Raw genomic sequence first — 23,904 nt, 5'->3', positions numbered from 1 at the left:
ACAATCTCTTGGTTCTATATTATTTTGTATTCTGAGCGTCTGTGGCTTTTTTTGCGTCTCACTGCCTAGTGAAAATATCACGCAATAAGTCGCTCCACTTTTCCATGGCTTATTCAAGCCAATTGCCTCAAACATATTATGGGTTTTGTCGGAGGATTCTTTAATCCGGCAGAACATTGGTGATCTAAATCGCCTAGTCTGCCCCTGTCGCGTGTGTTTATGTGTCGCTCAGGTATTCTCCGCACAAAACTACTCTCTCATACTCTATCACCTCGTCTGGAGCGTACTATCTATAATCGCAAACTCCGGGAACAAATTAAACGGCGCCTTCAAGCGCATTGATCGTAATTCTGGCGAACGAGTCGCTTTGCTTGATACAGAAAGAATGCTCGATGCCATTTGGTCCGCCTGCGTCCACCACCATCACCACGTTGTCCCTACAGGAATACTTGTCCAAGATCAACTCGCGTGTCTTGTCGCTAACCCAGCCGTCGTTTTTAGCAAAGTAAGCCCAAATCTTTCCGTTCTTCGTATGGGAGGCGAAAAATTCCTCCTGAAATTTGGTGTCATGTTTGATCCGAGCCATTTCCTCTTGGGCTAAGGAAACAGCTTGAAACACAATTGACGGACTGGAGATTATATTACATGTAGCTTCAAGCGATTGGGTGGCATCTTGGTGGCTCAGCAACTTCATCCGTCTCACGAGAATAAACTTGATAAGCCATACCGGTAAAAGCATGTCAACGACGCGTGCTAAAAACGCAAGAAGTTTGGCCGGGTCGATACAAATCTTCCGCAAGAATTTGAAAACCTTAGAGGCAAAGGTACCGTTAGTAGACTTGGCGATATCGATGATGGTAGGGGTGATGAGGCCCACAAATTTGACACTCCACGGCCTTTCAGCGCTGCGCCCCAAACTATGGACAATCTTTTGCACCATGTAAGCCCCTACAGAATGGCCCAAAATATACAAATCTCTGGGTTCAGTGCCCGGGTGCATCGAATCGAGAATCTCCAATTTGTGGTTAATTTGAGCCTTTAAGCTGTAGAACACGGGCTTGTCTCTGGGCGCTGATAACGGCCTCGCGGTATGGAAGCCTGCATGAGAGGGACAAATTATTTCAAACTGGGGGTACTTTGCAGCAATAAAATCGAGGTAGCTGATGTAGTATTCAGTGAGGCCCGGGTTCCCTGGCACAAGCATCAACAACGGAGGTGGGCTGGGGGCTGCTGGTGCCTTGGAAAGAATGTGGTACACCGTTGTCGGGTAACTCGCATGGGTGGATGACTTAAGGGTGCCCTGCATGTTACTCTATCTTGTATAGCTTTATGAGTCGGTTTAAGATGTAACAATGGAACGTCACTTGTTATAGGTGGGGATAAGGTGGAATTTGAACGAATAGTAATCACATGGTGCCCAAGAAAAATAAGCTCCCCACGTGATTCGCGCCCACAACAGGTTAAAAGGTCCAAGAGGGGCAACAACACAAAGAAATGGCTATGTTTAATAAAGAATGGGAAACCCCCAATGGTCTTTACGGTACATCTAGAAATACGTAAAATACGTAAAATGGGTAAAATAGGTAAAGTCGTTAACATATGTAAAATAAATAGCATAAGTATAGGTTTCATTATATCATAATCGTTAACATAGTAGCCAGCTTAGATGCAATACATCTGTGCTTGTGGCTTACCTCAGGGTAAAATCCCACCAGCGATTCACCCAAATCCATTCAGGGGTCCACCAACCCTCTTTCTCTTCCCTCGCAAGGTCATCTTCGCTACTGTAGTTGCTATTTCTGTCTTTGTAATCATCTTCCTCGTCATCCTGGTCAAACTCCTGAGCTGAATCATAGAAATAGACATCTGATATACCGTTCAACAGGTTCACCACCCCCTGACTGGCGAAATGCTTTTCAAAATTGTAATCATTCAGCACACTCGTGTCGTTTCCATGGTAGTCTTCGTCGTTCACAAGGTGGTGGATTGATGCCACGGTGGAAAATTGGTCATCCCGGTGCTTCCGGGTATGGATTTCGTCATCGAAGGTTACCAACAGCCTATCTTCGCGAGGCGCCGGACGAGATACGGTGTACGTTGCAAGCTGAGGAGTTTTAGTGTACAATCCTTTTCTTGACTTCCGCTTGGGTGTCTTTCCTTTCTGCAAACGGGGAATGATGTTTGGGGTGGATGACGAAGAATCCAGGGAAGGCTGCTTATTGGAAGCAGGCCGTTGCAGCTTTGATATCGATCCTCTGCTCTTTTTTGGCGGAAAGAGTGCTTTTTTTCCGCTGGTTTCGGAAACCGTATCTGTAACGGACGGCTCCCGCCTCCGGATTGGTATGCTAAAAGTGGAAAGTATATTCTTCATTACTTTATAAAAGTGGAGGTTGTCAAAGGTATATGGGTGGTTTAAGTAGACTAGGTGTTCATCACCTCGAGTCCAAAAGTACGCATTAGACAAATACCTTTGGTACGCGTACGAGCGCGTATATATACAACACTGTGGTTTCCTGTTTGTATCGAACGACGGGTGCTGCATTTACTAACCTGCCAATTAGAACAAGGATTGGCACATGCATGGGTAGGTCTTGGCACTGCTTCTGACTCAATACGCACCATTCCCTCTCATGTCTGACACGCATTAATTAAAGACCCGCAACGAACCTAAAACAGCCATCCGTGTCACACTGCTCCAGAGTATAAGCCTTACGAATATTATCTGGCCCAAATTTAATTCTAGTGGAAACCCATTAATATAGCGCATGGCTTATAACGGTATCGGTATTCGTTTTGGTAGCCCTAAATACATAGGCCACGTTCCTAGTTCTGAGGCGTACTGCACTAACGAGGCAGAGTTAGAGGGGTTTTCAGTCTCATTAATGCACGGTTTAGACTATATGCATGAACCTTGAAGGGTCTGAATGTGGAATTTGTCATCCTCCTGCGTACTGCTTCTAGTTTTAGTTCTATGCAGCGTCATGTGCTAGCTAAACAGATTTCTGAGAGGAAGGTTAGCTGATAACGTGGGGTCTGAACACCCAGAGTGTCTTAGACAACTCTTGCACATGACTACGCAATTTAGGTATCAGCCTTAGAAGTCCTGCACGGCTGTAAGGTAAATGTCATGTGGACAGGGAATGGTGGCGTAGACGATGAGCCCTCGGCATTCGCGGCTATAGCATGTTGGCGGCCCTGGTTCAAACTCCGCCACCTTTCATATCAGCTATCAACTCCTACACAGGTGCTAAGTCAACAAATATCAGTGGTTCAAGAGTCAAATACTGGAGGTATCCGGGAGAACACGGTCCGTTCGAGATGGTATTCAGAGTACTTAGTTTCTTAGCACGCTTCCCCTGCTACTTAATCGCTAATATCGCTGATATCGCTGGTTAAACTTCATAAATATTAGTCTGTAAACTTCCAGAAATACCTACAATAAGGAGATCGTTCTGATGACTCCTTGCCGGTACGTTTACTACGTCTCGTTTTTCAAAAGCTTCATTACGCTCTCGATCTTCCCCAGCATCTGGAGTGATATTTACTGTTGCCCGTGTTTAGTTGTGACGAAAGTAGCCTCTTGTACCTTAGCACTATAATAGCTGCTAGCTGCTAGAACTTTGCCACCTGCGCCAATGGCTTGACCTCATTAGCCAAAGTGTAGAGCTTCAAATAGAATGCACGTTGTTACAAACAATAGGCACCCAGTATCAGATCGGATACGTTACCCGGACTCTATTCGGCGTTAACAACTCCGTGCTAATTCCGTATTTCGGACATTAGCATTCACTGTGACGGCCATTGGTTTCCGCAAGAAATGGACGGCGCACTGTGACTAGCAGTCTTGCAGATTATTACTTATCGGACTGTCGGTCGTTTGTCTAACGATATTTTAGTTCAGTGTCTGAGGATTGCTCTTAAAGTTGGCGGAACCAAACTGTCCTTCCGGCCCGGGGATTCGCTGGCCACCCGTAATAGTGAAACTAGAGCAATATGCACCTGTAGTGACATATGTCCTTATTCTGTATTCCTCAAGATGCGCATGACGCTGATGCTGTGTCATGTGCATTTTTGAACCCTAATCCACAAGGTGGAAAATTCTAGCTAATATCTGTGGAAGAAGGGGTGTGGTCTGATGGGGATCTTTCTAAGATGACGTAGTTCCGCCGCACTATATGCAGCGTGATAAGTTCCCCGCGGCCAATTATCGTCAAGGATTGCCCCTCGTATTTCGCGTAGATAAGAAAAATCATGGGGTACGCCGCTCCTTCGATCCACTGAGCCGATACATATGTCAACTCTGACTTCCAGCATAAACACCCCCAAACTCTTAGTTTATGCACGTGGTGTGGTGAACCCCACGATTGCAGTACTCCGATATCGGTTTAGGGGCAGATCTTTGATCACTTTTGGGGATATAAATACCCCTTTCTTCCCCACTCTTTTTCGCTCTCCTTCTTTTCACTACATTCAATCTCTTCGATTACCAGACTTATACATTCTACTCCCACCCGATACAACTACTAAATTCTCTAAATTACAATGACTGTTGCTAGATTATCTCTCCGCCGCGTGGCTTCTATCAGAACTGCCTCTGCCTGCTGGATCCCGATTACCTATCGTACTTTCTCTAACTCCGTCATTGGCCCACAGCTGCAACTGAAGTTGCCATGTCCGCAACAGCAGTCCGAGGTTAAGGAGTCTTCCGCTTCCGGGTTCGAGCCGCAGGTTTCTTCTGACGGTGAATACCACCACGGCCCTACCAGCGCCAACACCTCCGAATAAGCTCGCCATTTTTGATCTAATGATCGCCTCTGCGCTCTTTATAGCCCCAAGGAAAACAATCCGTGATCCCACTCAGTACTCTCGCTAACCCGACCGAGTGATGGAAACCAATCGGCTGGCCCGTTAACGTTTCCCGTCTCACGTACATATATCAACTGCCACTCCAATCTTTTGTAAAGTTTTTATGTGTATGTTTGTCATGAATTAACGTATATCCTACTACTCTTGTAGAAATTAGGTAGAGTCTATAGAATCTTGTACGCAAGCCTGCTTAAAGTTCTAGGGCTTATAAGTATTTAGGATTAATGGCTATGTATCCGTCTAGAGCTATAAGTAGAAAAGCCAACTGACAGAAGCGTGGGGATTAACTAAATTGACCGCTGAAGATTTACTTTTTTAAAACATCATATTATTAGCGTAAAAGTGTTAAAAAAAAAGGTCTATAACAGAGCCAGTTTTGCCTCTTTAACATAACCCAGCCTTCCCAGAGATCTAAGAGCGTCATTCTGGCTATTCGTGCAGAGGTTAGAGTGATCTTTGCATAATCAAAATAAGCTGGCTTCATCAGACTGTACGTTGCAAAAAAAACCTGCCGTTAAACACAAATCTTCGTTGATTTGTGAGTAAATATCCCCTATTAGTAGTACGCTCCTTTTCCAGCATAGCCATCTGTTCCTTCCTCTTCTTCGCCCAGATTAGTCACAGGATGCCAATCCTCCACGTTAACAGGCACCTGTCTGCCGGATGGCCAGTACTTGGCTGAATTGCCCACAATTTCGGCATACGATGGAACCGTGTCGTACTTCAAAACCAGGTTCTCCTTAGTGTACTTTGCGTTAATTGCGATCAAACTATGGTACAAGTTGGTCAAGTCCAACATGAGGGCGGAGTTGGCTGGAAAGTATTTCGCAAAAAACAGAACAGAGTTCTTCGTCAATACAGACACTGAAGTCAAGCCGTCAATCTTCTTTGCAGTCTTCTTATCTTTGCTGGCCTGGAGCTTCGTCTGAAGCTTAGTCTTGAGGCTCAACTTTGTCTTCATGAGCGAGTTTCCAAGCTCCTTGACATCTGAGGTTTCGGTCTCGTACAGCTCCGCACTCGGCTTGCTCTTTTCCTGTTCCAACTGGTAAATCCCGTAATTCACCAACCCTATTGCCTCCCCGATCGCGTTCTGGTGGTACTTCTCCACGGAGAGATAATATCCAGCGTAGGCGTTCACATAGAGCTTGGTCCGGGCCAAATATTTCGGCCATACGGCAAAATCGCTGCTTTCTGGCAACGAGGAGAGTAGCTTTTCACAGATTGTCAATTCATCAGACACAAAGAGGGCCACACGGGAAAATAACCCGTAGCTGGTGGGCTTGGTACTGGTAAACGCCTCGGAGGCCTGTTGGATCTGAGTCGTCAAAGACTTGGACAAGATGGAGAGCTGCAAGGACGCCATTACTAAATGCTGTAGAAAGCTGACAAATGCTGGGGAAAGGCCTGCGAGACTGGTGTCCTTGTGGATTCGATTAGCGCTAACGTACTTGAGAAAGCTCAATGCCCGTTTGAAGTAGCCCGAAATGTGCTTCCATGTATCTTCGATACTTCCCGGGATTTGGATCATCGTTGCCATTGCATCCCCTGCAATCTTCATGTACACCAACGCCAAGGTGGTGAACACGGTCTCCACCTCGTCTATCACATACCAGCTCTGCCCCCTGTGTTCAGGTCTGGAGGCCCCGATGCCGCTCCACGGCTTTGCTGTCCCTTCAACAAAAATCGCCTCACGCATGAAGTTCAAGACTTCGGCCGGAGTATCTGCCCGTTTGTTCGCCTCTGAGAAGAGCTCAACGAGGTAGTCTTCTAGCAACCCAGCGTACTTGATCGCCTGTCCTGATGCGGCGTCGCAAAGCAAAAGCCGGACGCTGTTCACCAGGCCTGGCAAACCTGAGGTCTTCAGAAGTGGTACAGAGCGAGGAATTGGCGGGGTATTTGGTAAAATAATCATTGTCGTCAATAGAGATTGGATTTTGTGCTGGGATGAGGGGTTTGATATGTGGATAAGGTCTGCATGTGAGTTAGTGAGCGGCCGGGCGTTTTCGCAGAAACGAGACTGGCATATAAGATGAGATTTCACGAATACAGCACTCGTTAAAGCTGTGGGCGATCGTGGATAGAAACTAGGTATAATTTGAGCACAAGTATATCGTTATGTCAAAAATTATTAGTTAGCTGACTATTCGCTGTGCATTTTTACTTTCGTAAGGTGTCATCTCCCTGGACATGTACTATTTTGTGAAGAGTCGACAGGGAGTCCCCGTATGTGAGATGCTTCGACCCTACAGACCCTAAGCGGTAGAGAAAGAAGTATTCTGTATTGCTGTAGAAATAGCATAGTTTTTGTTTTTGTTTTTTTTTTAATCTTTGGTATTTTGTGGGTAAAGGTTCCAGGAGCAATTGGAGTGACATAAGTATACAATGCCGAAGTCTCGAGAGTCCTTCCAGATTACTTGTGCAGATTCATGAAATGTTACTTCCTTCGATTGATTGTTTCTTTTTAACTAATTCTTTCAATTGATTCTTCCTAATTATATTATAACTAAAATACACAATAGGTTAAACAACTGACTTTGGGGCTTAATGCAGACACCTCTCTGTCTGGGCATATCGGGATAACAGCGACCTAAGAATAAACAGAATGAGACACCTGCAAATACAATCTTTAGAAAGATTGAATAACATTGACCACTGCCAATAGCCAAAACCCTTAACGGTCTCTCAACGGTACTTTTTACCCACAATGTCCGAAATGCTTCAACCTGTATTTTCGCGAGAAAACCCTCCCCCCATTATACATTCCTCCTGTTGCACATTTTCACCTTCACGTGTCTTCCTGCACATACACCAAACATACGTCTTGATATACACATCCAGCTCGGGGATTTATCACCTGTTCATTGAACACCGACCGTAATTTTCCTTCCTTCCATCCATGACAGTGACACTGTCGGTTAAAAACGGAGGTTCCGGTGTACCTCCGTTGCTTCTTTCTGTTGAGGACCGTGCGAAGCTCCTCGACGCGGGTAACAAGTCTCAAGACCATTACAAGAAAAAACTCTCACCCTTCCGCTACAAGCTTCGCGCAGCCATCTTGCCGCTTATCAGATCGGAAATCCCGGCACTCACCCGCATCCAATTTTCGCTTCGTCACCCGTTGCTTGACTTGTACTTTGCCTGGACGGCGAACCTTGCGTCGCATACGTTTTACGTGCTCCTTTTGCCATTACCCATCTGGTACGGCGGTGCCGAGCTCACGCGCGACTTGGTATTCATTCTTGGCTTTGGTATCTACATCACAGGTACCTTGAAAGACTTTCTTTGTCTCCCCCGCCCGCGCTCCCCACCCTTGCACCGCATCACGATGTCAGGCTATACCACTAAGGAATATGGCTTTCCGTCGTCCCACAGCGCCAACGCTACGGGTGTCTCGTTGTTACTTTTCGTGCATTTCTATGCCCAGATAGGCCAGGTTTCAACCCCTACCTCTGTCGCCAGTTTCACTCTTTTGTTCATTTACTACGCCTCCTTGATCTTTGGCCGCGTATACTGCGGGATGCACGGTTTTTTCGACATCATCACCGGTAGTTTCATCGGTTGTACCATTTTCCTCGCACGCTACTGTGTGAAGCAGACCTGGGATCATGTGGTGGTTTACTCCGGCTCCTGGTTCTTTCCCCCGGCGTTGATTGCGTTCTACTTGGGGCTCATTCATTTGCACGCGGACCCTGTAGATGATTGTCCATGTTTTGACGACTCTGTGGCATTTATCGGTGTGCTTTTGGGCTACGAGCTATCGTACTGGGCCTTTGTCAAGTATGACTACTCCCGTGTGTTGCTTCCGTATGTGTATGATACAGCTTCCCTTCGGGGCGCCGCCCCGGTTTCCATCCCATTCTCCTTGGAAAAGCTCGGGCTATTCAGGTCCGCCGCCAGAAGTGTCGTCGGGGTGGTTCTAGTGGTGGTGTGGAAAGCCGTTTCCAAGCCGCTCTTGTTCACCGTCTTGCCTCCGGTCTACAAAAAGCTCGGCGTGTATCTTCCTCGCTCGGGTTTCACGTCCACGGCGCTGACAAAGGACTCCACCAAGAAGATCAGACGCTCATCGATACATATCAATGAAGGTGTCTCGGAGATGACTGACTTTGTGCGCTCCTTGGGTGATAACACCGTAGTGGACAGCGTGGGAGTAGAGAATGATATCGATTTCTACGAGAATATCGATGCCATGCAAAAGTCGAGGCAGAGACGGTCTGACTCTGTCGGAAAAGATGTACCAAGCATTAGTGTGATTGACATCTACGATGAGTCTAACACCGATTTCGACGATTTGCCCGTGATCTGTGGGGCATTGAAGCCGCGGTACGATGTGGAGGTGATTGCGCGGTTGATTGTCTATGCCGGGGTCTCCAGTGTCGCGATATGGGGTTTTGCCGTTGTCGTCCAGTACACTCCGTTTATGTAGTAGTTTCAGGTCTTTATGAAGTATGATGGATAGATATTAAGTGTAATAGCCTTATGGCCGGTTTCGTGGTATTTTTGGAAGCCTAAGCGTGGAAATGCACTGGATTTGGTATCTAATTGATAACATAGCTTTCTACGCTATTCGCAGAATGCAACGACAAGACCACAGTGGCGCTAAAATTAGACTAGCGGGAAACACGAGGTTGACTGTTTAATCCTCGGCCGATATCTTGATCGACGTCAATTTAGTAATAATAACGTCTAGTCTCCCTATCAATTATCCTTTTGTATCCTTCTCTCTGCCATTACCAACGACAACCATATCGCGTTATATTGCACGCGTTCAACACCACTCTTCGGCAGTATGCTCTATTATGTTCTATTATCCTACTTTAAATCCGTTCTGGAAACCGGTAGTTACCAAAAGCTGTGGTGAAAAGTGCATGTCAAAAAAGGTATCTCACCAAGCTCCTACGACTTCAGCTCAGCAGGGTATATCGTATGACAAAGGGGACCATTTTTTGTAATCTTTATGCTTAGCATTGATTAGTTTAAAGTGATATTTTGTTAGCCTAAATTCTCATCGTACTATTTTTACATATTCTTTTTGGTAGTATACAGATATTTCAACAAAGGGTCGGAAAGGACTTCCTGTACATGCATAGAAGAGTATACCTAAAACACGATGGGGACCTCATCTACCCGCAAACGGTCGTAGGCTAAGTCAAGTTTATATTAACAATATACAGAAGTTTTATACCTTCTAATATTAAGGAAATTCGGGCGATCAGTTAAATTAAAATTCCTTTTTGACGGAAAGTAAGCCCTCGAAAAACTTATCATCCTACATTTACGTCATTTGCCCTGCATGGAAGCTTATCCTGCGCCAGTAATACCTAGTGCCCAGCCGATCATCCGGGACGCATGTGATCAGCCACGACTGTCACCAGCCATCAACCATCACTGGCCATATAAAATTGAAGCCATATAATGCATATTAAATCTATGAAGGGCAATACTTGTTGAACGCTTTGCTCTTCCTTCAGCCTTGTGGTCCCGGCTATTGGATTAATTGATCCGGGAAGTTTTGATTATGTCACGTGATTTATGCATTACATAATCAGGCTTGCTAGGCGCCACCAGCAGAATTGGTGAAAAACTGAGCCGCCCACAATAAATCTACTCATCTCATCTCTTTCTTCGTTTGTTTCATTCGCCTCACGTATCACTGCACCTAACGTCGCAACCCATATCATTGCTACTCATCACATCCATGTTAACCAGAAGTATTACCTCCGTGAGACCTAGAGTCGCGCAGTATGCCGTTGTCGGCTTACAGCACAGACTCTTCAGCGGGGCAATCCCCCACCGTATCGACAGAAACACAAAGAGATTGGTGCCGATTCCGAAAGACGTGATGGATACGCCGATTCCGCTCCCACAGCCGCCAAATACCGATGGCCCGAAGCCGCCGTTGAGACAGCGGATCAAGGACGAGGCGGCGCACTACTGGCACGGAACCAAGTTGCTCGGGTATGAGATCAAAGTGGCAACCAAGTTGCTTGTGAAGATGGCGACTGGGTATGAGCTCTCCAGAAGAGAAACGAACCAGCTCCAAAGAACGATTGTGGACGTGGGGAAGTTGGTGCCGTTCTCGATGTTTGTGATCATTCCGTTTGCGGAAGCTTTGTTGCCCGTGGCATTGAAGTTTTTCCCCGGAATGTTGCCATCGACGTACGAATCCACCACCGACAAGTACAAAAAGAAGCAGAGATTGCTCAAGACCAGAAAGGACACGTCTGAGTTCATCCAGAAGACGTTGGAGGAGAAGGGCATCAAGATGCCGAAGAAGATGAACGACCAGGGCAAGAAGGAATTTGTGGAGTTCTTTGACATCATGAAGGACGGCGGCAGGCCCACGGATGACCACATCGTCAAGGTTGCACGCTACTTTAAGAATGACCAGGTTTTGGACAACTTGTCGAGACCGCAGTTGGTCGCCATGGCTAAGTACATGAACCTTAAGCCGTTTGGGACGGATGAGATCTTGCGCTACCAGATCAGACACCGTTTGTTGAAGATTATCAAGGACGACAAGGTGATTGACTATGAAGGTGTGGAGTCGTTGTCGATCCAGGAGTTACAGAGCGCGTGCCAGCTGAGAGGGATCAAGTCGTTGGGTGTTTCGCCGGGCAGATTGAGAGATGACTTACAGACGTGGTTGAACTTGCGTTTGAAGCAAAAGATCCCGTCAACGTTGTTGATTTTGTCATCCACTTACACTTTTGGTGAGGGCTCCGATAACCTCCGGAGCTACTATGACGCGTTGTTGGCTGTGTTGTCCGGGATTCCGGATGAGGTCTACAACTTAACCAAGTTGGATGTCTTGAAGGACGCCGCGGAGATTGACGCTAAGTTGAAGATGGAGATTTTGAAGGAACAGGAGGAGTTGATCAAGGAGGAGAATCAGCAACAGGGAACCACCAAGGCAGGGATCAAGGATAGCATCAAGTTGAGTGATTATGAAGAGGAAGTGAGCGACAAAGCGGAACCCGCCACTGAGACTGGTGAGGCGATTTCTGAAAAGGAAACCGAGCTCTTGAAGCAGGAGACCAAGGCTCCGCAGGAAACTATTGCCGCCGAGTTGAACAGCGTGGATGAAAAAAAGGAAGCCAAATAGGCTTCTAAAAGTTTTGCCGTGGCAAACAAGAATGTGTCGGCATTGGCTTATGCATTCTGTTCGGACCATGGTAGACATTAAATATATAACGAATTAGACTATGAATATTAGTTTGCGGATTATGAATTGGTGTATGTCTGTGTAATTTTGAAAACTGGCTCAATGATTGTGGATACCATCTATGAATGTTTCGGTTCCGATAGTGGCATGTCTTTGCTAGGTACAATTGAGTAATGACCCCCCAGCGCCTTGCTTTCGCCTACTTTTGATGATAATTTCAAACTACGTATATACTAATAGTCCTATGGGTATCCCAATGGATTACTTTCATGGGATATTCAGTTTTAATTCAGACACTCAGGTTTCCTTTTTTTTTTCGAATTTGATAGCATTGGCATTGATGTCTAATTTAAATGCAAAATAATCCATACATCCAATACATGGCAGTTTCACCATGTGCACGATAGTCAATAAGCATTTTAATCTCCAAAAATGCTTCAAGCTCAGCGACAATGGACCTCTATGTTTTTTTTTCTCCGTTTCGTTTCCTATAATCTTTTCATTGGGAAAATCCCCTTCAACAAATTGTCGCTCCTTGGTCATTGTTGTGGCACAGCTTGGTCACTGTAAATACAAGTCTATTGTTATGTACCTCACACAGAAATACGACTATACCAGGCATGCAGACGTTACCTCCTTATCGCTTATCAGGTCCATTCAGTGATTCGCCTTACTTTACACTAAATAGCCACCACTGCTTACACCAAATCCGAGACATTGTTCCCTGCTATATTAATTTGCTACACATTTCTTTACCGATTCGTCTGTTGTCGATAACTCTCAGACCGATCTTGCTTCCTGCTTACCTAAATCAGTGCGAGCCTTTTTTTCTCCGACCCAGCTTTAATCCCTCAAATAGAACCTATCAGACCTATATAACCTACAATGTCAATCATTCCCACTGCGATTCCCGGTGCCTTTCCTGGGCCTATAGCCTCGCCCGAAAGTCGCCATCCCAACGAGCTCATGCTACACGCCTCAACCATATCCAAGCAGTACCAGTCCGCTGCCCGAAACCACCTCTTGTCGCAATTCGATCTCCTAGCCACCTTCTACATCTGCCTAATCTTTCTATACGATTACAACATCCTTCTTCTTGTGGTGCGTTTAGTGCTCCAGTCGTTTTTGTCCTTGGCGGTGGACACACCCATGAACACGATCATCCCCCCGTTAGCGGTATACCAGGCCACTGTCTTTGTGAACGTCGGCTCCCTCATCATCCACGGGGTCTATGGTCAGGCCGTATCGTCTCGGGCTGACGGCTACATATTTGGCCACTACATCATCCAGGTAATCGGCCAGCAACAGCTCTCGTCGCGGTATCCACTATTATTATTAGACTTTGTGTTGATCACCCTCAACATGGCGCTCTTTGACATGAACTTTGGGCTGAAAGTGATGAAGGAACACCGTTTGGGCGAAATCAGAAGCGAGGGTCCGGACGGGAATGCACAGTCGGTAGTGACTGTGAACCTTTCTGGCGTGTTCAAAGGAAAGTTTTTGCAGAGATTGATACATTACAGCGAGGAAATGGCGGAGCTGGACGAGGTGGATCGGATCGCAGCGATAACTCAGTTGTATGGGGCGGTATAGCGAGCGAGCTTCACTAACTGGCATAATTAACGTTTATCTATTTACCCAAAACGATCCGCGATTAGCGTGGGACCTCATTAACAGTGAAAATTTTCATAGTCCCCCCCTACAGCAGTTTGTTCTAAATACAATTTATAAGTTATTTCACCGCCTGTTCTGAGCCAATATATAGCAAGAATTTAACGCCTTACACTAAGGAACCATAAAACGACTTCTGATGCCGTTTGCAATCTGTAGAATAGCGATCGTCACCTTAGAAACGCCTTGAAATATAATATATCCCCCAGATATGAAAGCAAAGAACCGTCCAGCATAAATATACCTATCACTGACTGAAATAATAAGCTTCGACAGCACAGCTCCTAAAAGGCATCTTCCAATTGTATCACATCTTTTTAAAGTATTTGCCTTTATCCGACTCCGTTTAAATACCGACATTAGGGTTGCGTTTCCGAACATAATAGCCAGAAACCTCAAAACATACCCAGGCGATGACAAGCATGTGAAAGTTACACTCAGAGTCTGATTCACCTTGAGCTAGGCTTAATCATACCATTCCCATACTATATTTTCAGTGATCCAACACAAGGCTATAAAAGAAATTACTACAGCTTTTTATGAACAATTAAATATAAATACAAAGTAATAAAAATGTAACAAAAAGATGGGGATGTAACAGGTTCTGGGCGTAACCCAGCCTTTTCCAGCTATTTTCGTCAAGCCTAACCCCGGGTCACACCCAGACCGTTCTCCAAGGCTTACCATCCACTCACACTCTGTTTCTGCATCTCGGTCTTCAACAAAGACTTGAACCCATTTCTCAAACGATTAAGATCCGGGTAGTCATAGCTCTTCAATCTATACCCATCCGGCGTAGCGCGCACATGCCACGTCGCGATCTTCGCAGCAGCATTTACCTTGAAGCTCAACAAGAACCACCCCGGCGCCTTGTGGTCAAAGCAGAAACTGTAACAAACACGCTTCGGACTGTTTTTTGACCGCTCCTCCAATGCCTTCTGCGTGTTCTCGCGCGTGTCATCAGAAAAGAACTCGTTGTAACACATGTCGTCCACCTTCCTGGCAATCGCATGCACGTAGTTGTAGATCAACTCGTCGAGGTCACTGTAGTCATGGCCGTCAACGCGGAACACCTTATCCCCAGCTTTTTGGATCTCGAGGATATCCACATGCTGAAAGAGGTTGTTGGACACCTTCCAAGTAATGACTACATGGTCATCACCCTTAGACGAAGGGCGAATGACGAGGTCACCGCGCGACTTGGGCGCGAGGAACTCCTCTGCCTGGCGTGACGTAAAGTTGCGGAACAACGTGTGCTTGATGACGCGACCCGAGCGGTTCTCGAGCTTGGTGCGTGTGTCTTCAACTGTCTTGTCCGCGAGCTCCGCCGCGACGTTCCAGGTCTCCGAGTCGCGCGCAGCTTGCACTGCGTGCTGGTCCTCGCGCAACAAGCTCGCCTCGATGTGGAAGCTCTCGTAGTCCACCTCGCGCACTGTCGCGGCAACCGTCTGGCCCATGTGGTAGATCTCAAACAAGCTGCGGTTGTCGTCCCTTTCCTTCGTGTAATCCTGGCGAATATTAGTGTCGATCATGGATGACGTTGTCGCAAAGATCAGGTACTGCGAGATCTTGCGGATGTTCACGGGGAGCACCGCGCCCGCACGTACCGTCGCTTCGGTCTCGCCCGTAAGCATACGGAACACAGCGCCCGCGTCGAGGCGCTGGAACGAGCGGCGGAGCTCCTCGTAGTGGCGCTGGAGCTCATCCTTGATCATGTGGAGCGTTGCGCGCTTCTTCTGCTTATACTTGGTCTCCAACTCCTCCGCGTAGCCCTCGAGATACAACTCGTCGAGCTTCTCCGGGCCGTCCTTAATCAACTGGTAGATGACCCCACCGCCCTTCAACTCGTAGTGCTTGACCTCTTCTTCATCGAATTCGAGCGCGTCCGCAGCCATCTTGCGTGCGAGGTCGTAGTCTTCGGGGTGGATACGTGTCGCGTCGAGAACTTCAATTCTGTTACTCTTGTCGCGATCGAGACGGCGCTCGTCGTAAGGAATGCGGATGAACGACGCACAGTTCATGTAGATGACTGCACCGGTGAGCTGCAACGTCACGAGGTGCCCGCGATTGGTGAACTCGTCGTCGTTCGCCTGGAGACCCGCAATGAGACCTGACGCCTTGCGCGCGCCGAGACCCGCAACGTACGGGAGGTAGCGCGCGACGGCCTCGTCACGGAGCGCCTCGCCCAACTCGACTCCCGTCATGTTCACGATGTCGACCAACGCTGACTCAATCGCGAGCGTCACCTTCGCTTCCGCGAGGAGGCCCTGGTGCGGGTGGATCGCGAGCGCGGGGAGATCCTTTTCAAGCGCAATGTACTCCGTGAGTGGAGACTGTACGTAGCGCGCGAGCGCGATGCAGTACTTTGCGAGCGTACTCTTCTCGGGGAAGGCCGCACGCGCACGTGCGGATGCTTCGTAGAGCTTTGCCGTCTCGTCATTCACCCAGAGCACCTCCACCAACGGCGGCTCGCCACCCTCAAACTGCGCATCGGTATCTTCAGCCACCGTGAGCTGATTCTTCTCAATGAGCTGCTTCAACACATCGTATAACTTCTTTGATTTCACGTTGTAGCCCGCAAGACCGATCACATCAGGGCGGTGCTTCTTGACCGTCTGGATCAACTGATCCTCGAAGAGGCTCTCGTTGTCGCGGACCGGATTCGCATCGAACTTGATCTCGTCGATTATCTTGCCGTTGTCCTGCATCATAATCGCCACCACCGAGTCGATCCCGAAGTTCCCGCGTCCGCACGACATCGCCAACACCGTTGGCACCGTGCCCTTGTCGAAGCCTGCCGGCGTGTACGGTGCTTGGTCCAAGCGCGCCGCAAACGTGCGCCGTACCTGAAAGAAAAGAATGCGCTCGCATTCACGGAGAAGATCCTCTTTGTAGTTCATACACACAAGCGGCACCAATTTAGCCATACCACGCGCGAACGCCGCGCGCCGCAACGCATTCCACTGTTCCGCCAACTCCGACACCCCGTCAGATGCGAGGAACGACACAAACATGTGGTCGAGCATCTGCTGGAGATGCTGGAAGCGCACCTTGATCACGATCAAGCCCTCCGCCTCCGCGCGCAACATACGGAGAAACATATCAGGCGCACCCACGAGCGACGCGGCCGTGCGATTGATGAGGTACTTGAAGTCCGCATACGGACCGTCCTCCGCAATGGTAACCTTGCCCTTTTCTGTCAACACGACATCCACCGTGGAGTATTGCTGGAACGTGCTGCGGAAGAACTTGCGAATGTTGGGGTCATTGAAGAGCTGCTCCGCGTACGTCTGCTCGACCGCATCGAGTGCCGCGCGGTAGTCCACAAACCACGGATCGGCTGCATCCGCGATGATATCCTTGGCCATGTCCTCAGGCGATTCGTACTCCGCATCGACGGTCGTGTGGATGCGTGTCTGGTTAACCACGTTGACCCCGAAATGGTCCGCGGAGATGCCGATCGCCGCAAGGATTGCGCGGAGATCGTGCGCGAGAAAGCGTTCATAGAAGGAAAACTTCGAGTGGCGCTTGGTCGCGGCGTCACGCGTGTCGCCGCGCGTAGCGCGTAACTCCTTCGAATACTTGAACGAAAGGTAATCGTGCAAGTCCTGCAACTCCACCATTGTCTGCGCACGCGCAATTGAATCACGCACGTCATCGTCCAAACCCAACGCCTCGTACATCACCAGTACCGCACCACGCTTATCATAAATCCCGTGGTAGTCAATGTCTAATTGAACAATCCTCCACAAGTCATCTTCGACCAACAAGCGGTCAACGCGAACCACCTCACCCTCGGTGTTTTTCACTGGATGGAGGAAATAGTCGCGGCGGTGGTTCCAGATGAATGGCACCTCGAGATTGTCGCGCGCGACAAACTCCACTACTTTGTGCACCGCGTGCTCGAACGGCTCGCCTGCAGCGTCACCCTTCTCTGCCGCCAACTTGTTTGCAACCCACTCCTGCTCGGCCTTGAACGCTGCGTCGGGCAAGTCGTATGCACGTACGTGCGCACGGAGCGTCTGGAAGCGCTCTGGCACGTCCGCCATGCGGATCTGGTTATCTGCCTCTGTTAACATGCGCTCCTTCAACTCCGCCGGCTCGAACACATCCGTCAATGCCGTTGGATTAGTGTCATCTTCGTACTCGCCCTCGTCCTCGCCCTCCAACGCCCACGCGTAGTCCTCTCCGTTGCCAAAGATCTCAAACAACTCGCTGAGCTTTTCGTTGTCAATGTTGGACATTTGTGCGGGCGCACGGCTGCGCGAGGCCTTCTTCTGTTCGCGCTTCGCGCGCGTACCCTCATCCTCATCGGAAAACTCGTCATCCTCGATAAAATCGTCAAACTCATCCAACACGTTGCGCGGCTTCTCCTCTTCCTCCTCTTCCTCAGAGAACATTTGTGTCAACCGGTCGGGCTCGTCCGTCTGCGCACGCTTGAGTCGCTTAAACTTTGGCTTCGCTGCGGGCACGCTGACGCCGTTGTTTTCCATGAGCAACTCAAGATCGTCGTCGTCAAGCGCTTCAACCTCCGGCTCTTTCTCGCGGTGGCGCCGCTTCTTCTTCTTCTTACGCTTCGCGCCTTCATCTTCCTCTTCGTCATCCACGATGAACCCGTCGCGGACCTCGTTGATGGCGTCCTCATCCTCGTCGTCGTCCTCCTCCTCAGACGAATCCACCATGTTTTCTTCTTCCCGGATCTCCTCGTCAGAGAAATTGTCCTGGATCTCCCGCTCTTCGTCACTAGGGGCGGCAGACATTTTATCGGTAATTGTATCGTCGCCGTTGCTTGGTGGTGGGAATAGGTAGAGGGTGAGCAAAACGACGAGTTTTGATATTGACGCTGCGAAGAGCGTGAAAAAATCGACTGCCTAAACTGGAAGTATGTATCACTTCCCGATTTGGCTCGTATAAATTGAAAGTGCTGTTTAAGGAAGTCGAGACGGCGAGTATGGAAATCAAAAAGTCGGGGGTATGCTTTGGTGAAATAAGATTGCTTTATATTCTTTGATTTGATATTTGGGGCTGTTGTAGGAGTGCTGTGTAAATGTTGTGTTTCCCAGCCTAAGACAACCTGTTGTCCAAGCGTCGCGCGCAACATTGACGTGTCGAGAAAGTTTGTTTGTCTTTTTATTGGGGGTGAGGAAACATTTTACGATATATGAAACTTCTAAGGGTCATACTATGGAAATTAATGACATTTTTTGCCGTTTCCATTGATCCCAACTACAAAATCGTAAAAGCGTCACCTAATTTTGTTTAGTGGCGCTAAATTTCATTTAATCTCGTCTTTCCCACTCTGAATAATGATTTAGGCTTTTTTTTTTTCCAAAATAATCATCTTTATGAAATAAAAAAAAAAACCTTTTCATATTTTACCTACCATTTGCTTCTCGATTCAACTTCATGTTGAAGTGCTTGTTCTTGTCATTAATGTAACTGTGGACATCATCCTCCTCGTTCTTGTTGCGCCTGCGCTTCATCCGCCTGGCGTCTGCGTCGCCCATGTCCGCGACCAATTTCTTGACTAGCTGTTTGGCCGGCTTATTCGCGGTGAGATCCATGTGGTCTATCGTGTGTTCCTTGTGGGACCTCAAGAGCCGCTCCTTGCTCGCTTTGTACGCGGTCATGTTAGCCACGACGTCTATGTTTTTGAGGTCCTTATCGTAGGCACGATCCGCAATGGCCTCATAGTTCTGAGAGGCCCCAGAGGTGCCTTTTCTCCGCTCCAGCTGCACCGCTTCCCACTTTTCGCAGTCCTCAATGGAATACTCGAGGTTCTTCTTGCGGTCGTAGTCTTCACCTCGCTCGGTGGCCTCGATTTTTTCAAGCTCCTCTTCCGCTTTCATCTTTTTTGCCTCCAACCGCTTCAATTTTTGGGAATCCTCCTTTTGTTTCGCATGTTCTGCATAAACCTCCTGGCGGTTCAGCTTCTCGCTCTCCCGCTTCCGTTTCTGCAACGCCTTGAACTTGGCCATCCGGTCGTTCAGTGTAGCCTCCTTCTCTAGTGTGGATGCGCTTAGGTATTTGTTTTCGGACATACTTAAGATGATGCTATGGACGATAAAATGAGTAGAGGAGACGGCAGTGTGATGAAGCAAGGAAGAAGGAATCACTGATAAAAGTGTATTTTTGTAGCAAAAAATGGTTGGATCTATGCAGGTTTTGGGTCTGTACAGGTCATAAATATTTCAGTTCCATACAGGCTAAACGTTCAGGCTTATTTTTAGCGTGTAAAAAAGTTCAGCTGTAAGCGCTGTTTACTGTTACATTGCAATCCGCCAGAACACAATGGCCGACCTTAAACACCAATTAGAGGATCCAGATACCCCCTTTGATGCTAAGAAACAGAAAGCTGGAGCTTCTGGCGATCAGCACATCTTAGACTACATCAACACAGATACTCCCATCGAGCCGCCTGTGGTGTACGGCAAAAGCTGGCTTTCTGCCCAGACCGCAGCTTTGCAAAGCGCAAAGACGAAAAATGAGACCTTAAGAGAGGCCTACTATCCTTCTGAACCAATGAAGTTCATGGATAGCGAAGGCGAGTTGCACGAATTGGTAAAATCCCTCTCCGCAATCAGTACGCTAGAGGACGACACCTCTGAGGTGTTCCGCTATTTTACTAGCAAGACTGCCAAGATTTTGCTTGATCTCTTGACAAATCACCCCAACATAGATATTAAAATCCAAGTGCTAAGAATCTTCAACGATCTCCTTGAAGACGGTGAAGCCCCAGCTGTTCACACCACTGATTTGGCCAATGCATTGATGGGCTTGGCCTTCCACACCGTTTTGGGAGAGCTCTTGATTTATTCCCAGACAATAGCAGACACTGCAGAGTTTGTTATTTTAATCCTAGGGATTTTGATCAACTTAGTAAACAACTTTCCGGGATCTGCATCCAAAAATCTCTTTGAAACAGCAACTATCCAACGTTTTGTCATATCCCGCCTCTCTGATGAGTTCACCGCTTCTTTGGAAATTAACCAGTTGGTTATTAAGCAATACAGCACTGAGTATTTGTTTAACATATCCCAGGATAACGTAGATGATGTCCAGGTCCGGTTGTTGTCGGACAACACCCTCCTCGACGCCATCTTGGTGGGTCTTTCTGCTCTTACCAAACCTTCCATCATGCGAGTTTATGCCGATACTGACGAAATGCAGGAATTGGTTGAAAATTTGATAGACATGTTGTGCTTGTTGGTGCAATTTCCCGTCTGCAAGACTGAGTTTATCGATTTGCAAGGGCTAGAACTATTCTTCCGAATTCTTGATGTCACGCTGGGATGTAACGGTTATTTCAATGCGACCTGGGGCTTTGACACATTCACCAAGTGTTTAAGTGGCTTATTCCTAGGCCAGCACACCGACTCGATATCTCTGTTCGAAAAGTTCATCCAATTGAACGGCTTGAAGCATCTTTACGGCAACTTCGATACTCCTTACTTGTCTCTTTTCAAGGGATCCAAAAAGGCTGCATTGAAGAAGAATTACGACCGAATCCTCACCATTACAATCGCCTTGCTCAAAAATACGTCGATCGAGTCTGTAGAACGGATGCGTCTCATTAACAAGTTGCTTGAAGACGACTACTTCAAAGTGAAGATTATGGTGAGCAACGCCATCAAGCTCGAAAGTAGATTGTCAAAGTATGGTGTTGAGGAAGAGGTACCGACTGACGGGTTGAAAGAGTCCTATTTTGCGAAACTCTCTGATGGTTTAGCATATCTCCAAAAGACGTACGTCATTCTAGCCTGGTTATCCCTTGAAGACCTATCGATCTCCACCGCGATTAACGAGATTTTTTCCAAAGCAACAAAAGGAAAAGTCAGCGATGCGAGCCTGAAGCTTTTGCCAGTACTTCAAGAGTACAGACTGGAGCTCCTTTACCCCGAAAGTGAGGGAAATATTCATTTCCGGGAGGAGAAGGAAGACTACCTTGACATGGTTAATACGTTGATAGATTTGATAAGTCCATAAATAAACATGAATAAAAAAATACACCGGTGCTGGAGCTAGCCTGTAGGTCTCGAAAATCAGTGAAAAGATACTCAAGGTTCTCATTAAAATTAGCACGGCTACTCCAATATCGGCAGTTGAGCTTGGATTTACTCGATAAAAATGAACTGTGTTAGTTACACTATATTGGAACTTTAGATTTAAACCCTCGATATCAATATATTCAGACTTAGTCTCAACCTGGTTCACCCGCGCTTGGCAACTCTGGAGTCTCTTGGCTCGGCAAGCTTGCAAAAAAACCTGCCAAGTTCTTCTGGGGTTTTGTTCCTGGTTTCTGGGACGTAGTATAAAACAAACGCAGCACCACAGAAGGAACAGAGACAAAAGATGAATCCAAGTCCGAATCCGATATTTTTCACAATGACTGGGGTGGATAGAGAAATTATAAAGTTAAAGGTATTGTTCGTAAACCCCGCGAATGACATAGAAGTTTGTTTGATAGCGATGGGGTAAATTTCATTCAATACCAAGTTAGGAATTGGGCCCCAGGTCATGGCAAAGCTAGCAATAAAGCAACAGGTGAAGGCTATCATCAATATCCCATTTGCCTTGGGCGAGAAAATGTTCCAGTTACCGACACTCGAGTAGGTTAGCATGAAAACTGCCATTGCTAGGGCACCTATTAGCAACCCAAATTTTCTACCAAACTTTTCGATGGCAAGGACGGCACAAATAGAAAACACAAGGTTTACTAGCCCAAGACAACCAGAACACATATACGTATCTTCAAGTCCTATGGAGGTGAAAACTTCGTTTCCGTAGTAAAAAAAGTAATTGATCCCCGATAACTGTTGAAACCCCATTAAAATCATCCCCATCAGAACCATTGGAGAAAATTCTTTGTTTTTGAGGAGGCGTAGAATGTTGGTGGGCTTGGATGCCTCAAGGTTAGTTGAAATCGATTGGTACAAGTAGTCTAATTCTTCGGTGACCTCGGCGTCATTTGCCTCTTTATGGAGTATTTGAGAGAGCGACACCCTAGCCTCTTCAAAGCGAGACTTTTGTATCAAGTACCGAGGGGATTCAGGAAAGACGGAGATACACAATACGGTTATAATAATTCCCCAAAGGGCCTGAAAAACAATGGGTAAACTGTATAGAACCCTCGAATCGAGGTGGTTTCTCGAGAGGAAAATCATGGAGACCTGGCCCAAGAATATAAAGAGAGAACAGTTCACCTGGTAGAAGGAAACGCATAAACCCCTGATACTGGAAGGAGCGCACTCTCCAATTAATACAGGGCCGATAACGTTTAACGAGCCGACTCCTAAACCTGCCAAAACCCGGCCACCGCACAAGCAAACCCAGTTCTCCGCAATGATAGAGACGGACTGTATGATGACTCCAAGGACATACATAAAGGTGGCAGCCAATATTCCTACCTTTCGGCCGTATGTATCTCCAAGTTTTCCCAAAGCTAAACCGCCGAAGGCACATCCGAGACTGAAAACGGAAACTACGAGCCCTAGGACTGCTTTGTCGAACGTATATTCTACACGTTCGGTTGATTTCATGAGCCTATTGCCAAATTTTGCTTGAAAAACCTGGGAGCCGGTGTAGCCTCCAATGGTCCCCACGTCCCAGCCTAAGGGTATGGAGCACAAACTGATCGTAAGACAGTACCCGATGCAGTACTTGTATCGACGGATTGACTTCGAGGAGAATCGTTCGTTCGGGGATGCCGAGACTTGGCAATGCAGAGACTCATCCCGGGCTTTTTTCTCTTCATCTTCTGTGACTGGTTCAGGTTTTACCACCCTTAAGGCTGAAGAAGATACATCGTTAGATACAGGCAGTCTGGCAGTCATATCTCGAATCTGAGATCTTACTGTGATCGCTTTAGGCTTTAATAAAAACGATTCTGTTATCTTGATATTCCTGGGACTTGTTTAATATTATTTAAAAATGTACACCCGAGGACCCAATAAGGACGGTGCAGTTGCATTTGTGATGTCGGATTGCGGCGTATGTCTAGAGTGCATCAAAGTACAAATTAGTTAACTGCAGCTCTCCTGGCATTTTACCCTACCGACACAATACCGCTGGTCTACTATTACAAGGTTTAATGGTTTAAAAAATGAATCAAAAGCTCCAAAATGCAACTTATTCGTCAAAGATCCAGCCAGAAGTATCAGATTCAGGACCTTCAAGGGTGCCTGTACAGAGCACCTCCGGTGGTT

At 47.3% G+C, this 23,904-nt stretch overlaps 12 protein-coding genes across 12 annotated transcripts; 6 read left to right on the top strand and 6 right to left on the bottom strand.

The window, feature by feature from the left end:
• Positions 1 to 340: 340 nt before the first annotated feature.
• On the bottom strand, positions 341 to 1,210 carry BABINDRAFT_24538 (uncharacterized protein; the record flags this gene model as incomplete). Its single annotated transcript, XM_019131332.1, has 1 exon — positions 341 to 1,210. A coding segment is annotated over one exon (870 nt), but the record flags the coding sequence as incomplete, so codon positions are not given.
• Positions 1,211 to 1,573: 363 nt separating this feature from the next.
• On the bottom strand, positions 1,574 to 2,413 carry BABINDRAFT_161492 (uncharacterized protein). Its single transcript, XM_019128836.1, has one exon. The coding sequence runs from the start codon at positions 2,369 to 2,371 to the stop codon at positions 1,691 to 1,693; it is 681 nt and encodes a 226-aa protein (XP_018985125.1). The 5' UTR covers positions 2,372 to 2,413; the 3' UTR covers positions 1,574 to 1,690.
• A 620-nt stretch (positions 2,414 to 3,033) lies between these two features.
• Positions 3,034 to 3,827, top strand: BABINDRAFT_161490 (uncharacterized protein). The gene has a single exon (XM_019128835.1). It carries the CDS (start codon positions 3,128 to 3,130, stop codon positions 3,344 to 3,346), a length of 219 nt encoding a protein of 72 aa, XP_018985124.1. The 5' UTR covers positions 3,034 to 3,127; the 3' UTR covers positions 3,347 to 3,827.
• Positions 3,828 to 4,322: 495 nt separating this feature from the next.
• On the top strand, positions 4,323 to 4,885 carry BABINDRAFT_161489 (uncharacterized protein). Its single transcript, XM_019128834.1, has one exon. The coding sequence runs from the start codon at positions 4,543 to 4,545 to the stop codon at positions 4,783 to 4,785; it is 243 nt and encodes an 80-aa protein (XP_018985123.1). The 5' UTR covers positions 4,323 to 4,542; the 3' UTR covers positions 4,786 to 4,885.
• Positions 4,886 to 5,172: 287 nt separating this feature from the next.
• Positions 5,173 to 6,817, bottom strand: BABINDRAFT_161488 (uncharacterized protein). The gene has a single exon (XM_019128833.1). The coding sequence runs from the start codon at positions 6,776 to 6,778 to the stop codon at positions 5,423 to 5,425; it is 1,356 nt and encodes a 451-aa protein (XP_018985122.1). The 5' UTR covers positions 6,779 to 6,817; the 3' UTR covers positions 5,173 to 5,422.
• An 891-nt stretch (positions 6,818 to 7,708) lies between these two features.
• On the top strand, positions 7,709 to 9,351 carry BABINDRAFT_161487 (sphinganine kinase). Its single transcript, XM_019128832.1, has one exon. The coding sequence runs from the start codon at positions 7,763 to 7,765 to the stop codon at positions 9,287 to 9,289; it is 1,527 nt and encodes a 508-aa protein (XP_018985121.1). The 5' UTR covers positions 7,709 to 7,762; the 3' UTR covers positions 9,290 to 9,351.
• Positions 9,352 to 10,333: 982 nt separating this feature from the next.
• Positions 10,334 to 12,087, top strand: MRS7 (Mrs7p). The gene has a single exon (XM_019128831.1). It carries the CDS (start codon positions 10,562 to 10,564, stop codon positions 11,966 to 11,968), a length of 1,407 nt encoding a protein of 468 aa, XP_018985120.1. The 5' UTR covers positions 10,334 to 10,561; the 3' UTR covers positions 11,969 to 12,087.
• A 762-nt stretch (positions 12,088 to 12,849) lies between these two features.
• On the top strand, positions 12,850 to 13,821 carry BABINDRAFT_161485 (uncharacterized protein). The gene has a single exon (XM_019128830.1). The coding sequence runs from the start codon at positions 12,914 to 12,916 to the stop codon at positions 13,619 to 13,621; it is 708 nt and encodes a 235-aa protein (XP_018985119.1). The 5' UTR covers positions 12,850 to 12,913; the 3' UTR covers positions 13,622 to 13,821.
• Positions 13,822 to 14,358: 537 nt separating this feature from the next.
• Positions 14,359 to 18,679, bottom strand: SPT6 (chromatin-remodeling histone chaperone). Its single transcript, XM_019128829.1, has one exon. The coding sequence runs from the start codon at positions 18,457 to 18,459 to the stop codon at positions 14,380 to 14,382; it is 4,080 nt and encodes a 1,359-aa protein (XP_018985118.1). The 5' UTR covers positions 18,460 to 18,679; the 3' UTR covers positions 14,359 to 14,379.
• Positions 18,680 to 18,991: 312 nt separating this feature from the next.
• On the bottom strand, positions 18,992 to 19,787 carry BABINDRAFT_161482 (uncharacterized protein). The gene has a single exon (XM_019128828.1). It carries the CDS (start codon positions 19,738 to 19,740, stop codon positions 19,075 to 19,077), a length of 666 nt encoding a protein of 221 aa, XP_018985117.1. The 5' UTR covers positions 19,741 to 19,787; the 3' UTR covers positions 18,992 to 19,074.
• A 183-nt stretch (positions 19,788 to 19,970) lies between these two features.
• BABINDRAFT_161481 (uncharacterized protein) lies at positions 19,971 to 21,719 on the top strand. Its single transcript, XM_019128827.1, has one exon. It carries the CDS (start codon positions 19,991 to 19,993, stop codon positions 21,683 to 21,685), a length of 1,695 nt encoding a protein of 564 aa, XP_018985116.1. The 5' UTR covers positions 19,971 to 19,990; the 3' UTR covers positions 21,686 to 21,719.
• A 220-nt stretch (positions 21,720 to 21,939) lies between these two features.
• BABINDRAFT_22459 (sugar porter family MFS transporter) lies at positions 21,940 to 23,448 on the bottom strand (the record flags this gene model as incomplete). Its single annotated transcript, XM_019131287.1, has 1 exon — positions 21,940 to 23,448. A coding segment is annotated over one exon (1,509 nt), but the record flags the coding sequence as incomplete, so codon positions are not given.
• Between the last annotated feature and the right edge of the window lie 456 nt (positions 23,449 to 23,904).

This window comes from Babjeviella inositovora, assembly GCF_001661335.1.
Source record: "Babjeviella inositovora NRRL Y-12698 unplaced genomic scaffold BABINscaffold_6, whole genome shotgun sequence".
Taxonomy (NCBI): Eukaryota; Fungi; Ascomycota; class Pichiomycetes; order Serinales; genus Babjeviella; species Babjeviella inositovora.
This window is presented reverse-complemented; position numbering and strand designations above follow the sequence as displayed.

What these genes read in the sequence shown, in the direction of transcription:
- BABINDRAFT_161492 (XM_019128836.1), bottom strand. Translation starts at nt 2,371, where the DNA reads ATGAAGAATATACTTTCCACTTTTAGCATACCAATCCGGAGGCGGGAG.
- BABINDRAFT_161490 (XM_019128835.1), top strand. Translation starts at nt 3,128, where the DNA reads ATGTGGACAGGGAATGGTGGCGTAGACGATGAGCCCTCGGCATTCGCG.
- BABINDRAFT_161489 (XM_019128834.1), top strand. Translation starts at nt 4,543, where the DNA reads ATGACTGTTGCTAGATTATCTCTCCGCCGCGTGGCTTCTATCAGAACT.
- BABINDRAFT_161488 (XM_019128833.1), bottom strand. Translation starts at nt 6,778, where the DNA reads ATGATTATTTTACCAAATACCCCGCCAATTCCTCGCTCTGTACCACTT.
- BABINDRAFT_161487 (XM_019128832.1), top strand. Translation starts at nt 7,763, where the DNA reads ATGACAGTGACACTGTCGGTTAAAAACGGAGGTTCCGGTGTACCTCCG.
- MRS7 (XM_019128831.1), top strand. Translation starts at nt 10,562, where the DNA reads ATGTTAACCAGAAGTATTACCTCCGTGAGACCTAGAGTCGCGCAGTAT.
- BABINDRAFT_161485 (XM_019128830.1), top strand. Translation starts at nt 12,914, where the DNA reads ATGTCAATCATTCCCACTGCGATTCCCGGTGCCTTTCCTGGGCCTATA.
- SPT6 (XM_019128829.1), bottom strand. Translation starts at nt 18,459, where the DNA reads ATGTCTGCCGCCCCTAGTGACGAAGAGCGGGAGATCCAGGACAATTTC.
- BABINDRAFT_161482 (XM_019128828.1), bottom strand. Translation starts at nt 19,740, where the DNA reads ATGTCCGAAAACAAATACCTAAGCGCATCCACACTAGAGAAGGAGGCT.
- BABINDRAFT_161481 (XM_019128827.1), top strand. Translation starts at nt 19,991, where the DNA reads ATGGCCGACCTTAAACACCAATTAGAGGATCCAGATACCCCCTTTGAT.